Source organism: Triturus cristatus, chromosome 1_2, assembly GCF_964204655.1.
Source record: "Triturus cristatus chromosome 1_2, aTriCri1.1, whole genome shotgun sequence".
NCBI lineage: Eukaryota > Metazoa > Chordata > Amphibia > Caudata > Salamandridae > Triturus > Triturus cristatus.
Window position 1 is genome coordinate 217738457 of NC_140580.1, and position 14864 is coordinate 217753320.

General features: G+C 42.1%; 1 protein-coding gene across 2 annotated transcripts in view; it reads right to left on the minus strand.

Annotated features, from left to right (window-relative positions):
- FAM241B (family with sequence similarity 241 member B) overlaps positions 1-14864 on the minus strand; it is an 89419-nt gene that overhangs the window by 25681 nt on the left and 48874 nt on the right. For both annotated transcript variants that reach the window (XM_085603487.1, XM_085603488.1), the window contains one exon: positions 6811-6932. In XM_085603487.1, the coding sequence (XP_085459613.1) occupies positions 6811-6903 (93 nt within the window). In that variant the 5' untranslated portion in view covers positions 6904-6932. The remainder of the gene's footprint in view (positions 1-6810; positions 6933-14864) is intronic.

Consider the following 14864-nt stretch of genomic DNA (forward strand, 5'->3'; position numbering starts at 1 on the left):
TGGCTGAAAAAGAGCGGCAGATCTCACACTCCTCAGGCACGTGGGACTGGGGAAGGCAGACGATGCACACCCTGTGTGTGTCTGACTTAGCCTTTTTTCTTCCACAATCAGGACACTTGTCGAACAAGCCAGTCATTCTGATAACACCAGAAGGAAAAAGGACTTTCTAACACTTGAAAAGTAACAAATAACCCTTGAAAAGGGAGAGCTCAATGCTCCAGGGTCCTGCTAGCAGGAGCCGGAAAAAAGAACTGAAAGAAGAAGGGACCTGCTGTGCATTCTGGGATACTGGGAAAGTTCTGGAAATCTGGAAAGTTTTCTTAAAGGCACAGTATCCTGTTCTCAGCCACATAATGGCAGCCTATGGGGCTTGTCTGTCCATTCCTTCCTCTCTATCATTCTAGAGGCTTCTGCTGGTAGAGGCAGGGTTTTTTCCTGTGGGGAGAAAAGCTGGACAGGCAGTGCTGTTTGTGGATGTTGGTGGAATTCTAGTTGAAGTACTGGACAGTGTAGCCTGTGGGTATAGGCTGCATTATCTGTCTTTAAATTAAATTCTCTCTTAAAGGTGGATGCAGGTCTGCATGATTTGACACCTTAAGAGATTATTTGTTATTGCTCCGGGGTCCACGCACATGGGCGGGACTATTCACTAGATTATGACTATACCCAGAGATCCCCTACTACAGAATGTAAGGTACGGAATCTGCGCGGGAAGTCTCTATCAGATATTTGATATATTAACATGCATCTCGACAGAACCTACTCGCTTTAGTTCCAATGATCATCAACTTTTCTTCAAACACAGAAATGCAGACTCCTTGATACTGCCCAAACAGACCCACAGATCAAGAATCTTAGCTGGGTCTGGTGGTTTAGTGGACTAACACGTCCACTGTAGGGTTTCCAATGTCTGTCAGAGTTTGTAAGTGCATTTATCCTACAGCTATGAATTGCACAGCGATTTCAGAAGAATATCCTAGAGCCTCCAATCCCCACCTCTCAATCCCCAGAGATAGAGGACCAACTGAGTCCGCCGGTAGGACCAGCTGAGGAGATGGGAAAAATACAGGAGGGTTCTACCCACAGAAACCAGGGTCGGTGTTTCAATAAGGAACAAAACAAACACAATAAGATGGAAGGAGCACTGAAATTTGTTACTCACCCCCAGTCATTATTAGGTCTGGGTTGAATCCCTTATCGTTCTTTTGCTCACTTGGCCACCCCAGTTCAGACCTAAACCTATGCAAATTAGTCCTGAATCCATCAGCATTCTTTTGCTCACTTCGCCACCCCAGTTTAGACCCAGCCATATGCAAATCAGTCTTGACCCTGCCTCATGGGAACAGTCCAGCCGAACTGCCAAACCAGGTCCTCCCTGGACCGGAAACAAGCATCCTGGGACAGGTTTCAGGTTAACACCCCTTATAAGCCAGGCTAGCTTGAATCCAGTGGCAAAGTGAGCAAGGGACCGACGTCTAGGCATACCCTGCCAGCAAACAAAAAGATGATGGACGGAGCACTGAAAATGTCAGCCTTTTCCTAAAATTGGGCTCCTGTAGGAAGGACAGGTTTTCTGACATGGGCGAGCATCTACTTCAGCTCTTGAGCCCCGAAAATATATACCTTGATGATCATCTTCCTCGGAGTGATCAGAATTGAGGTCACCGGGAGTCGAGGTTCAGGCAGTGCATGGAGCAGGCTGACCCTCAGGAGCCGCAAAGGCTGCCTCAACTGACATTTTAATCATAGACTGGCAAAGGTTCAGTTCACACGATTCAATCTTTCCAGAAGGCGCTGTCCAGGACTCTCCTCCCCAGAACTGGTCTCCTCCACATGCTTTTTTTGACTGTGCGCATCCCCTCCATCTTGCCACAAGCCACGATGCAGGAGATGCACTCTAAAATACACCAAACAAACTAGGTTGTGTTGCATCGATACTTTGCAATTATGACACGTAGAAAGAAGCCGGTGGGACAGCCAACATGTTAGTCAGGCGAAGAGGTCTTGCGTTCAAGAAATTCCCATACCGAGTGTGCCCAGCAACAGTTCTAGACTAATTCAATCAATTTTCTTTCCCTGTAATAAGAGCAGTGACCTCCAGCAGCTGCCTCCTAATCCCTTAACTGCGATCAAGGACCTTGGACACATATCAAGAACAGCCACTAGAACAGGCTGCAGCCTGTAATAATTTTACAATGAAATGTTTCATAACATAACTTTAAACAGAACATAAAATAAAGAAAGAAAGAAAAGAACACTTCTCTTAATGGTCAAACTGGCAGAATACAAAAATCTAAAGTACTTAGTCAAGCCAGCCTATCAGGACATGGAAGCATCCACTTTCCGTGGGGCCATATTAGTCAGGATTGTGGCAAGAAGATGGGCGAGGAAGGTAATTACCTTTTATAGGTTTAAACTACAGTACTTCGGCCATCCTGCACATAGCACGTCTGGCAATCATTTGAACGTTCTACTTCAGTTTGTCTGCATACTATGGTCACTAGTAGTCCAGTGGCCAGTAAGGATGGAGCCTTTAGAAGTTCATTAATGGGTTCCTCAAAAACACAGTGTGCGCCTGGTTCAGCCATATCTCTGTGACAGATCAGCGAGTGCTTCCCCAGAAGTGTTCTACAAATACAGGAAATTCCATACAAAGCCAAGCTCGGGCAATCAACCTTTACTAAGCTAAACAAGCATTGGTAAATGCAATAGGTTTCAAACAATGTGTTTAATAATGAAAAATGTCCTAGTAGGCATGAAGGGAAGTTTCAATTCTATTAAGGACACAGAGGCTAGGATTATACTCTCCTTTCTTTATTTCCTTTTCCAGAACAATTTCAACTACTATAACAAAACAAGCATCTGCAATGCAATAAGTTTCGCATTTACGCGAGTTTGAGCTACTGGCACTGTAAATGGCAATGCCTCTAGCTTAAACTCTCGCAAAAGCGAGACCTATTGCATTGCAGATGCTTATTTAAAAGTGTGTGTGTGGGGGTTGCAAACAGAAGGTAGCAGTAGGGAAAACAGACGGGGAGGGTGCGGGGAAGCAAAACTGAAGGTGCGCGTGTGAGAAAGAAAAAATTATGGCACGGAAGGGGAAGTGGCACGGAGGGCATAGGGAAGCAAACGATAGTGCAATGTGGCGGGAAGGGGGAGAAAAGCAAATGAGCAAGGGCAACTGGAGGTGAAAGCACACCCTTTACGGTTAATCTGAGCGAAGGAGCAAAGTGCAGCAAGCTGCCACTTTGGAACTGAAGAATTGCTCAGTAAAGTGCTCCAATACCTTCCGGTCGGGGTTGCGGGAGTGTGTGTCCAAACAGACATTTGCATCCAAAGACTTTCTTTCTTTTTTGGATACATTTCACAGAGGAACACATTGAGAAAAGAGGGTAAGAGCCCTTTGTGAAAGCCATGGTTTTTAGCAAGTGAGCAGCAGAGCAAACTTAAAGCATATTAATGTTTAACATAGATGCTCGTTCAGAAAATAAACACGCCAGATCTAGCGGAATTTACATCACGCACCTTTGACCTCCCAAAAGGCATCGCTGAGTTGCCCCCTTCTGTCTCCCATGTCCCCTCAAGAGCTTCCTGTTACCTACGAGTTAAACAAGCCAGTGGTCACAACTGTGCATTAGAGACCCTCCTGCAGTAAGAGAATTATTAGAAATACCCAACAAGCCTCACTACTATTTGCTCATTACTTGCTGCTGATATGTTTTGAAGTATTCATACATGTAATTTGAATGAACTTCAGTTTTGTTGGGTAGGCGAAAGCATGTGACTTACTGCAGCCTTCTCCTTTCACACTCTGCACCCCGGGAGGATGTATCACTTGGCTACAACTCTCACCCATTTTGCAGTAAGAGAGAGGGCTGTAAACACCAGTCTACATGTTAAACAAGGTTTTCCGTAGTAGTTGCAATTCCTATGAGCTTTCAGTGTGTCGATGGGTTCGGGATCTTTTAGAACATTTCAAGTTTTGTTTCCGTGTGAATTCACTGAAAATTCCTTGTTGGTGATTTGTTCAGCTCGACCTCTGAAAAATGTACAGTTGCCACCAGCATCTATCTTTTATCCACTTTAGGTTTTCCACACATGAAACGACAGGACGCCTGGGCAAGAAATGCATTTACTACGTGACAATATGGGGGCAGTCCGAAAGGTTGGCGGTGCTGCCGAGGTCAATATGACAATCCTGCTACCCCTTCGCCAAGCCGCGCCTTTAACACATTGAGGCTTTTCTATAAATCGAAACCCTTCCAAGCCTTGCCGCCTCATACCTCTTGGAGGAGGCCTTCAGTGGCTCGAAACTCCTCTAACCCTTGGTGCGGAGAGGTACATTACATCACGGGAAATAAAAGCCTTTCAAATCTTTTGTGCCTAGCCTCCAATGTACCTGAAGGAAGAACTTCCCTAAATCGAAACCCGGCCTGCTCTCCGTGCAGACCTACACTTCTTCACATGGAGGGCTTTCTCTTCCTGAGAATGGAAACCTACTCCAAGCCAAGTCTCACTATGCCTCACAGATGCCTTTCCGTGAAGTCCTTCTAGCCCTCCATGCCAGGTCGCACTTCACCTCACAGAGGAGCCAACCGGTCCCGACAGGACGTTCACACACAGGAACACATCGGCTGAATGTGTCTTGTACCGAAAGTGCTTTTAGACAGAAACAAACTAAAACAACAAGAGAAAGGCATGCAAGCATTGTGCGCGCCCCTGCTTGATACAGTGGCAATAGTCCATGGGAGTTAACATGTATAGAAAGTTGGGACATGCAACACCCATCAACCATTACCACATTCACATTTTTAAATGACACACAGATAGACTCCACAAAGTAGATACAACAGATCGCCTACAGCGCAAGTGCTGTTTCGGCTCGACCTAAAAAGACTACCTCTCCCATGAGCACCTGGGAAAAAAGTCAACGTGTAACAACCATTCAAGAGTCCAGTATGTGCACAAAGTCAGCGGAGCATTCTCATGGCTCTGCAGATTACGTATCCAGCATTTCAATCTAGATTAATGAAGAGGGGGCGGGGTAAATTAAAAACGAGTGTGGGGATTAAGAACACCATCTGGCTGCAGGTGGGTTAAAAACATCCTGCAGTGCTGAGAGTACAGGAACCTAGCAGCTGCACCCATGCAACATGTAAATAAATACAATTGCGATAAATGCACTCTTTACAAGTGCAGGCCTAAAATTAAAAACAAAACAAAAAATCTACCAAACTGGAGCAAACCTATCTGACTTAATGAACAAATCTGTTAGTCCAATATCATCTGTGTGATCAGCAGAGTGGAGATGGCACGTGCTGACAAGCTGTGGAACGGCAGGCCCTGCGTGCTGGAGCAAACCAACGTCAAACTGCTGTCCTCAGGTCTGCCAAAAAGAGTTTTACAATGAAGGCTAATAAAGAGAACAGGAAAAGCGCGCTTTAAAGTCCGTAATCTTCAAAGAAGGTAATGCCACATCAGCGGCTCGCACTGAATAAACATGAAGCAGGAATAGCAACAAGAAACAGCAATGCGTAAACTAGAGCTCCTTTCAGAGCATATACAGTAATTAATCAGTTCTAGTACAGGCTTGGACAGATGGAAGGCTCCATTGATGCAGGTGCTCCATTTAGGGGAGTTACAGTAATTCCCGTCCCATCCGCTTTTGGGAAAGGAGGGGACCAGAATGCAGCAGAAATCATGTTCAAGTAAGAATTCCAGGAGTGTTCAAATATCAAAGTGGTGCAGAGTTCATGTAGCACAGAAGTCCGCCGAGCTGTCCAGCGGTGCTGGTAGTGGAAAGACAGAAGAAATGAATATGGAGTGTGGGCATGAAATGAAAACAAGCACACTCGAAATGCAAGCAGCCACAGGATACTGCCGATGAAAACAACACTTGGCCATGGGACACTGATAAGAGGAACACAAATGGAACAACAGAAAATAGAACGCTACAACCAATAGAAACAAAGGAAAAGCAAAGTGGCGAGCACACAGAAAAATAAGAAGTGAAGGAGTGCCATCAGTCCCTTTTAAGATATATTAAGTACAAGTACAAGCGCTGTGCAGGCAAAACCAAAAAATACCTTTGCATGGTAAACCCAGTGCAATGTGCGTTTTCCAGACAAAGGATGTGTCCTAGTAGTTGAAGGGTACTTAGCAAAGTTAATATAATGGTCAAAAGATCCCTGGTGCGAACCATAGTAGTAGACATATAGCTGGTTCATTAAGCTTTCTTAGATCGTTATTGAGTAGTTATATCTAAGGAGCCTCCCTATACCACCTCAATTTTGGTTTGTAGTTTAATTATTCTTTTATTTTTTTAACAGGATAGCAGACAGTGACATATCTCAAAATGACAAATAGTTGTTGACCATACGTTCTGCATATGTGGTATTAGCACCCATTCATACTGCCTATTTTACATTTGCAATACAAAAAAAACCTTTGTGTGTGTATCAAAGTAGTGACACTTACAGCATGAAATCAAATGAATGCTAATACACTTGTGACCTTAATTAAGAAGTGCATATTTATTTAAGATTCAAGTCCACAGGAACAATACAGGAAATATCTGAGTATAAAAATATTTAGGGCGGGTTCTAATTCAATAGTTTCTTCCACTTGTATACATTTAAGTCTCGTTCAAATGTGAAAAGAATATGAAAACCGGCAAAAGAAATATTCCTGGTTTATTCCATATCGCTAGTCTACAACCTCAGGCTGTGAATGGTCTATGAATTACAACCATAATTTAAATTTCCGACTTTTAGAGCCTTTTCTCTCACACAGCATTTACAGAATATTTACCTGAGAAGGAGTGTTGTTCCTGTGCTGAGGGTTGGCCCTGACACGGGGGTCATCGTCTTGTACAATTTCTCCATTGGCTAAAATCCGGACCATCGTCCGAGGTGCAATACTTTGCTTTAAAGCTGCAGTAAAACCCAAACATCAATAAATGTGATAGAGGCTCAGAATTTTAATTGAAACATTTGTGCTTTCTTTTTCATTACCCAACAAACACTGGGACCATGAAGGAGGATAATTATTCAGTCCCTATTATGTAATTTGTCTGATATCCTTTTCCATGGTTTTCGCCTTAGGCAATAAGTAGTAGAAATTAAAATAATTCATTCTTATTTGTTATCTATTGGTAACCTAATCATAATTCGATACAGTTGCTTCTCTTGAGGTAAACTGAGTCACTTGAGTATTTTAATCCATAAGCATGATACTCAGTGTCTGCACTTGTATCTTACATGCATACTGCCAAATTCACCTAATCACATACATAGCATGGGAATGGAATGCCTATAAAGTATATCATTTGACAATAGACATCTTTGGAGAAGTAGGATCTTCTTTCAATAATTAATTTAGTTGGATGTTTAATTATCCTTTTTACTTTTCACTTTCAATGTATGAGTTTGTATAACTATAGATAAAACCACAACAAGGCTACCAATGATTTTCACTAACTCAGAAAAATATCTTTCTTGCTTATGAAACTCTAATTTTTTTTTTTTAAATCTATGTTAAACATCTCTTCACCCGTTCTATTTCATGATCTTTCAAATAAATGAGAGCCTTGGCCAAAAGTCACAAACTGAATGAAAGAAAAGTAGCATCCTTGAAACTCCAATTGAATATTGAAATATCACATTTTAGTTAAAATCTTTAAGACCCAAATCCAGCCTCTATCATAGTAGCAGGCTGGACCTTTCAGTTGCAGTACTTTCATTACAAGTCAACTATTTATAACAAATATATACAATTAATACAACAGGAGAATGGTGCATTAACAATGCCAAACAAATTTTAAAAAAGGTACATACTTGATTTCTTATTTTTTTTTTTATCTATGGCTCTTAAGCGCAAAAGGTAAATAAACTGAGTAGTGTACATTTCTCTTATATTACAAAAAACACAAATAAAGCATGCTTGGCAATATATTTTAATGAAAATGGACATAAAGAAAATAGGGATGGCTAGTTCCAGAACACGAGGATCTTTATTTTTTTTTTAAACTTCAACGATCAATAAACTAACTGATATTTAATCTATAGCCAACCAAAGATTTTCTAAAAGAACAACATGAATGGTTATTTTGAATATATCTAGACAAACATATTGGGACTATAGGAAGAGGACTTTTTTTTTTTTTTTTTTAAAGTGTGCTGCTGTGCAAAGATTTTGCCTTTTTTCTGAAGAATACGGATTGGCAAATTCAGTTTGCCCATTTGCCCTATGGAGTTTATTATCTAGGTTTCATTTTCTTAACATCTTGAACTTTTCAGTAGGATCTTCCTAATGTTCTTCAAAATTCAAACGTACCTAAAAATCTAGGTCTTAAATTCAGTCCACATATTTGTAGGGATTGTATTCACAATAATATGATTTTGAGGGTGAGATCTTCGAGGGCTCCGACCTAACAAAAATCACATTCAATACTATCCGTTCAGATTCCACAGAATGAATACACCTTCTGGTAAGAAAATACAGTGCATGTTTTTCTGGGGTCCCCCATACTCCCTCCTACCACTAATCCTTTGCACCTATCAACAATTGACTTTCATGGGGAACACACATCTTCACCGTTACTTTTCCCTTTCAACCCATTAGCTCACTTAATTAATGTTTTTGACCCTTTTCTGCTTATCTGGTCTTCTGCGTTGAATTCCTGCCCATGGTCTAAATATTTTCCCTCCTTCAAGTTGTAGTAGACAATGAAGACAGATTAGCACAGGCTCTTTTTACTTATTTAATCATAACTTATTAATTTGTGGTAACATACATGGAATTTGGTTCATGGTCTAGTGTAATTTTGTACAAATTCATCAGTTAAATGTGCTTTATAATGTGACAGATTATTCATAAAATACAATTTTCACTATAAACGATGCGTCAGATATTTATTTTATTCTCTTCCATCAGATAAGCACACATTCTGATATCAAGTGGTTGACTGAGTGAGACAGAACTGTCTTCTCTGTAGGACGTACTGGCCTTTATGGATTGAGACTAGACAATGCCATTATAAATCCATTTAAACCAACTGAAACATAATTTGCTCTGCAAAAAAGGAGAAAACTAAATTTACAGATGTTTTTTCTTGTTTAAACTAACCAGGTATAATAAAATGATAGGCGGTGAGAAGGTATGTTGGAGGAATTAGCAATATCAGAGTTTAATTAAGGGGGTAAGCATCACAATGGTAGTAGTAGTAATAAAATCATTTAACTAACACAATAGTAAGGTTCGAATTCAGTGTTGAAACAGAAAAAAGCTAGAGAACAAGGCTTGTGATCTCCATATTTTTGTGGAACACCATAAAGTAGGGTGCATAACAAAAATAAAACACATGAAGAAAGATTTGGAGAATTTCACAAATAAGAAAGACATCTGTCTGTGAATCTATGATGAGCTTGCTGGATGTGGTTCCACTATGTTTATGCAACACGAGACAGTGCAGCTGCAATGAATGAATAAATAAAAAAATCCAATAATGTTAAATATTATAAGAATACTTATAAAATGCTAAATCCAATGAGTGGAATCCAAGCACTTTCCCAACACCAAATCTAGCCTTCGTGATATTGTCAAAATTTTACATAAACGAAAAGAGCTTATTTAAATAAGATAAAATCCTTCTCAATATACATCTGTGAATAACTATAGATGTCTTACACCGAACCAGATTAGATATTGGGAGCCAACAAAGCCTCCCAAACTGTAGGCAATATATCATCATCATCTTGGGATCATAGCTACGGTCTTAGCATGTACATTTTCAAGGTTTTCTTGGCTATTGAATAACATGTTCAGTGATCCAAGGTGTACGTTGTTGCAGTAATGATTTCTGGTACAGATTATGGCCCTATCAATAGGTACTTTCTTGAATTAAATGTTGCTGGGTCCTACAAAGCACAGATGTGTGTCATTAATATTATAAACACCTATCCCATTGTGTATTACACATTTATAACAAATGTTTCTTCGCCAAAATTCCTCTATGTGGTTCACATTTTTGGCTGAGGGATTATAGAGGCCAGTTAGCTGTGAAAGGGCCTGCCAATGGGACCAAAGCATGCTTGAAAATAGAGCATTGAAGTAGGTCTCTGACACATAATATTACACATCTATAAGCATTTTTAGGTGGAGTCTGGGCAGCGCATGGGCTGCTCTGTGAGGCATGCTGTATTGAGATACGGCATAGAAGCTCCGCCCATCTTTTCCATTGGCTCCTGTTACTGTCCTTGCAAAATTATTGCTTTTAAATTGTGAATAGGCTCAGTAGTTGCTACTTGGTACCGCCTTGTCTGCATTTGTAACCTCCCATAATGACTGGACTTTTTACTTGTGTTGTTACAGTCTGTTTTATAAGTCGGTGAACACTATTTTTCGGGGCGGTTGGCAAGCTTTGGCAATCTGTTGCCTCTCGCTCACACTCTCTCCCACTCTCTTCCTCCCTACCGCCAATGCTGCACCTAATCTCCCCAGTGCCGTACCCACACCACCACCTCCCATCCTCCCTGCTTTAGCATTCCTCATGTTTGCCTTACATTGTCATGCATACTTTTAGCATGGCTCCCGTTTAACGAGTGCCACACTTTCTTTTGCTTGCACCTTTGGCGCTTCATCTCCCCCATCCACAAAGCAAGGTTAGGGTGCAGTACCACAGGCTGTTATTAGGTGTCCCTGTGGAATTATAAACAGACCTCTGTTAACAACAAAGCACTGCACCCACAGGGACACCTAGTAACAACCTGTGCTTCTGCATCCTTTCCTTGCTTCGTGCATCTTGTTTTTCTTACTTGCGTTTGGCCTTGTGGTTCGGCAATAGCTTGCGCATTTAGAATAAAAAGAATACAATAAAATAAACGATTTGCAATGCAATTGCTTGGGCATCGCTGAAAGTTTGAGCTATTGGTGTTGCATTATTATTAGCAACGCCAATAGCTCGAACTTTCAGCAATGCGCGACCTATTGCTTTGCAAATGCTTGTTTAAAAATGGTAACAAATAGATTTGACGCGACCTCCCATATGCACATCAGTTCTGGTCCAGCTCTAACACAAACAGTCCAGTCCGAACTGGCAAGTCACGTCTCTCCATATGAGAACATAAGCAACCCCAGATCGGTTTCAATCTAATTAGGTCTCGTCACTGAGGCATATCTTTAATCTTTTTGAACAGTGAAGATAGGCCCCCCTATCCAGGCACACGTGTCCCTAATAAAGTTTGGTCTGATATGTCTTACTCGATATTTAATTTTTGCACAGACAAAAAACTCATGAAAAGTGTTATAGACAGCATTACCATGGGAAGACGGTCATGGTATGAAATTGTTTTGCTGTCTGCTTCTCTATCACCCTGGTCCAATGATCCATTCTGAACACTGCATCTCTGGCTCATATTTAACAGAATTAAGAACCACGACTGCCTCACTGTGATCTTCCACTTGAACAAGCCCTATACTGATCTTGCTGATGCATCAATCCCAAATTGTGATCTTGTATATTTATGTTCATGTTTTTTCCCTTAAAAATGACAGCAACTCTCTAATGGCCAGATACACAATCTTCTCTCAGTATGAAGTAGCAGAAAGTAACGTATACCTCGAGTACACTCTGTTCAGGTTGCTGACTTAATTGCTCTCACAGGCTCTTTTATTCTTACGGCTCAGAAAAATGATATCACACTCACATACTCAAAGGATGCTTTGAAAGTGGCCCACGATTTTGGGCTCCTCTCGATGCAATGGTGGTTCATTTATGTGTAAATCCAATTAATAATGGTATATATGAAATAGGGATATAGGTTTACTTGAGGCGCTCTTATCACCTTAGTACATTTTGCTCAGAGTTCTATTCTAAAAAAGCTGTCGTAGGAGTGTGCCTCAGAGAAGCAGGCTTGAATGAAACAATTGTAAAAGAGACCCCAATTGAGTGTGGAAGAACAGCTCCAGGAGAGCGGGTGAACCAACGTGTATTATCTGTTGAATGTATCACCATGTTGCCCAAAACAGCAGAGACGGCATATTTTGTGGGGCAAGAACCTTGAGGTTTGCCCCTTTTTTAGGTCTCGCCCGAGAGAGCGCGTGCTGCTGCTTGTAAACATTTTGTTAGCTTAATGGAGGCTCATTGCTTAACATTGTTTGACTTCAACATCATTCTTATTTCCGTGATTTTGTTTGCTTAGCTAATGCTGGTTTTATTTCCTCCTTGTGTGTTTGTCCCTCACGTGGCACATGGCCAAAGTACTACTTTCGGTCCCACTCAGAGTCCTTTAGTTACATGCTCTAGGGCTAGGCTGGCCTATTATTTTCTTTTGGAGGAAGCACTCCATTATATTGTATCTGTTTGTAGGTCGTCTATTTCCATCACACTTCATCTCCTGCTCAAAACAGACTTCACAGTTTATTGTCAACCTGTGCATGTACGCTAAGTTTTTAAAAAAATGTTCTTGCAAGGCAGACATGTCCTAATGGATTGCCATTGCATCCTCTCACCCACCCTCCTTCCTTCGGACCTCTCTGTATTTGTGCTATGTTTATCCACTCCCTGCCTCCTATCCCCTGTTCCTTTGCCACCCCCACCTTCCCACCCTTCTTCCTTCTGTCCGTCCGCGTTGCCTTTGGCCTGCTCCCACCGTTTATCCCGATGGCTTCTGAACCCCTCCATTCCTTTTCAGGCATAATATTGTTTTGTGTTGCACTCTTTTCCTCCGTCCATCCATGTATTTCAGACACAAAATTATTTTGTGTTAACTCTCTCTCCGTCCATTCACGTTGGCTTTATCCGCTTTCTCCCTCCCATCCTCTGTCCATGTGCCTTTGCACCCCTCGCTCTCTCACCCTCAGTCCCTGTGACGTTTGACCCCTCTGTCGGTTACTATACCATGCCATACCATACTATACCATACAATAAGATACCATACCATACAATAATATTCCATACCAAACCATTCCATACCATGTCATACCATGTTATGACAGGGACGCGCACGGGCAGTGTGCGGGCGAAGCCCGGGCCGGGCCGGTCTGCGCCCGTTCGAGACCAGAGGAGGCCAGGCCCTCCCCCTTGGTTCCTTGATTTTCCACGCCAGTAGAGCGCATTTTGATCCGCTTCAGTCTGAGAAGGGAAAGTGCTGAAGTAATGCACCCCCATGGGCTAGAGAAAACTAGGAGAAGGGGTAAGTGTGGCTCTCACATCTCCCGCACCCACTGCACGTGACAAAATGATACAGCGGGCCCTGACTGCTATTAGTAATGAAATTGATCACACAGAAAGGAGGTTGTCTTTTACTGCAGCGGGAGGGGCGGGTGGTATTAACATCTCCTTATCCTCCAAATACCCCACTGGTCTTTTGTTTGCCTCCAAAGAACATATTCTTCCGGCCTCTTTCTCCCCTATTAAAGAGGCTCCCTCTTTTGACGCGTGTCGGGAACGTTTGAGAGCCCACACATCCGGAAGGAGGCCAAACATCTCAAGCGTTCTTCTAGGTCAAATGGGAACAACAGGACTAGGCGGCGGGTCTAGTCAACTCTGTGTCCAAAGGTGTCTACAACTATTACAAAGGTGTCTCCTACTAGAGTATCAGTGGAGTACCAAGTGGATAAGGGGTATCTGGGGGTCCATGCAATGATGCTGAAGCGGCTTCGGCCAAGATGATGGATCGCTTAAGGGTGGAAGTGCTTGGTCGCAATAGACCAAGCAATACTGGAGTTTAAAGAGCGGTTGAATGCATAAGTGTTGCAAAATATATATGTATATCCATATAAATTCATGTTTATGCACTTCAAAAGATATCATGCTTAGATATATCACATTAACATGAGGCCTAGAGCGCCAAAAGGCTTCCTATCTGACCTTGACTGGACAAGCTTCAACAAGCTATTCTGTACCCCCTTAGAGGTCACTTTGCCTGTCCTGACTACATGATATTTCTTAATCTGGCTGTGTAAGTTGCTTACACAGTGCCGAGCCAGCATTTCTGGTCTGCCCATATCTGGCTGTTTATAATTTGCATGGTGCAGACATTGCACATTCATGTTAGCCATATTTGGCTTGATGCCTTTTCTAGTTCCGCTGACATGGCATTACTAAACTATATAGCACCTAGAAACCAGCCACTCTGGGAAGAAGCAGTCTGAGAGCCCCTAAGGTGGCAGATCTGACTTCTTCCTTGCTGATTAGCAATGATGCATGCTTTTGGTACCAATAAATAAATTTCACTCTGTTTCTGAGCAAACCTGCTATGTCTGGTGAGTTTCATTCATTTGCTCTTGGGAGGGTGCCAGTATTTCCCTCCATCAATAAGAATAGGTCAGTCACTGCCCAGCTATGGTAGACACAGTTGCTACTGGAAATCAAGGCACGTTGCCCCCGATTATACTGGGCCCATTGCCTAACCCAATGCCTATACTACCTTCTGAGCCATTGTCGGGTTTTCCCCAACAAAGATATGAGTCCCGGGTCAACCATTGTCAATCTTATGCCTTGCGAGGGTACTGCTGCTGGTATGTCCAATGCCCAAAATAATGGGCCATTTCCAATGTCAACCAAGGGAGAGGCCCTGGAGTAATCAATAAAGAAGAGGGATCTGAAGTAGAAAAGCAGCCAATAGGACGACCACTCGCCTCTTGCCCTTATGTAATTATTTTGGCAAATTATTTTGAAGAAAGGACAAAAGGAGACCCACGTGGGGTTACTTAAAAAGACTTAACTGGTTGGGTCTGTACAGATATTTTCCACCTTCATTGGCTACTAAGATCTTTATTGACAAGGAGGGTGAGATGGATAGGGACCGGGTCTGTGGACAGGTCTGGCGATTGCGTCATTGCCAATCTTAGCACTTCATATT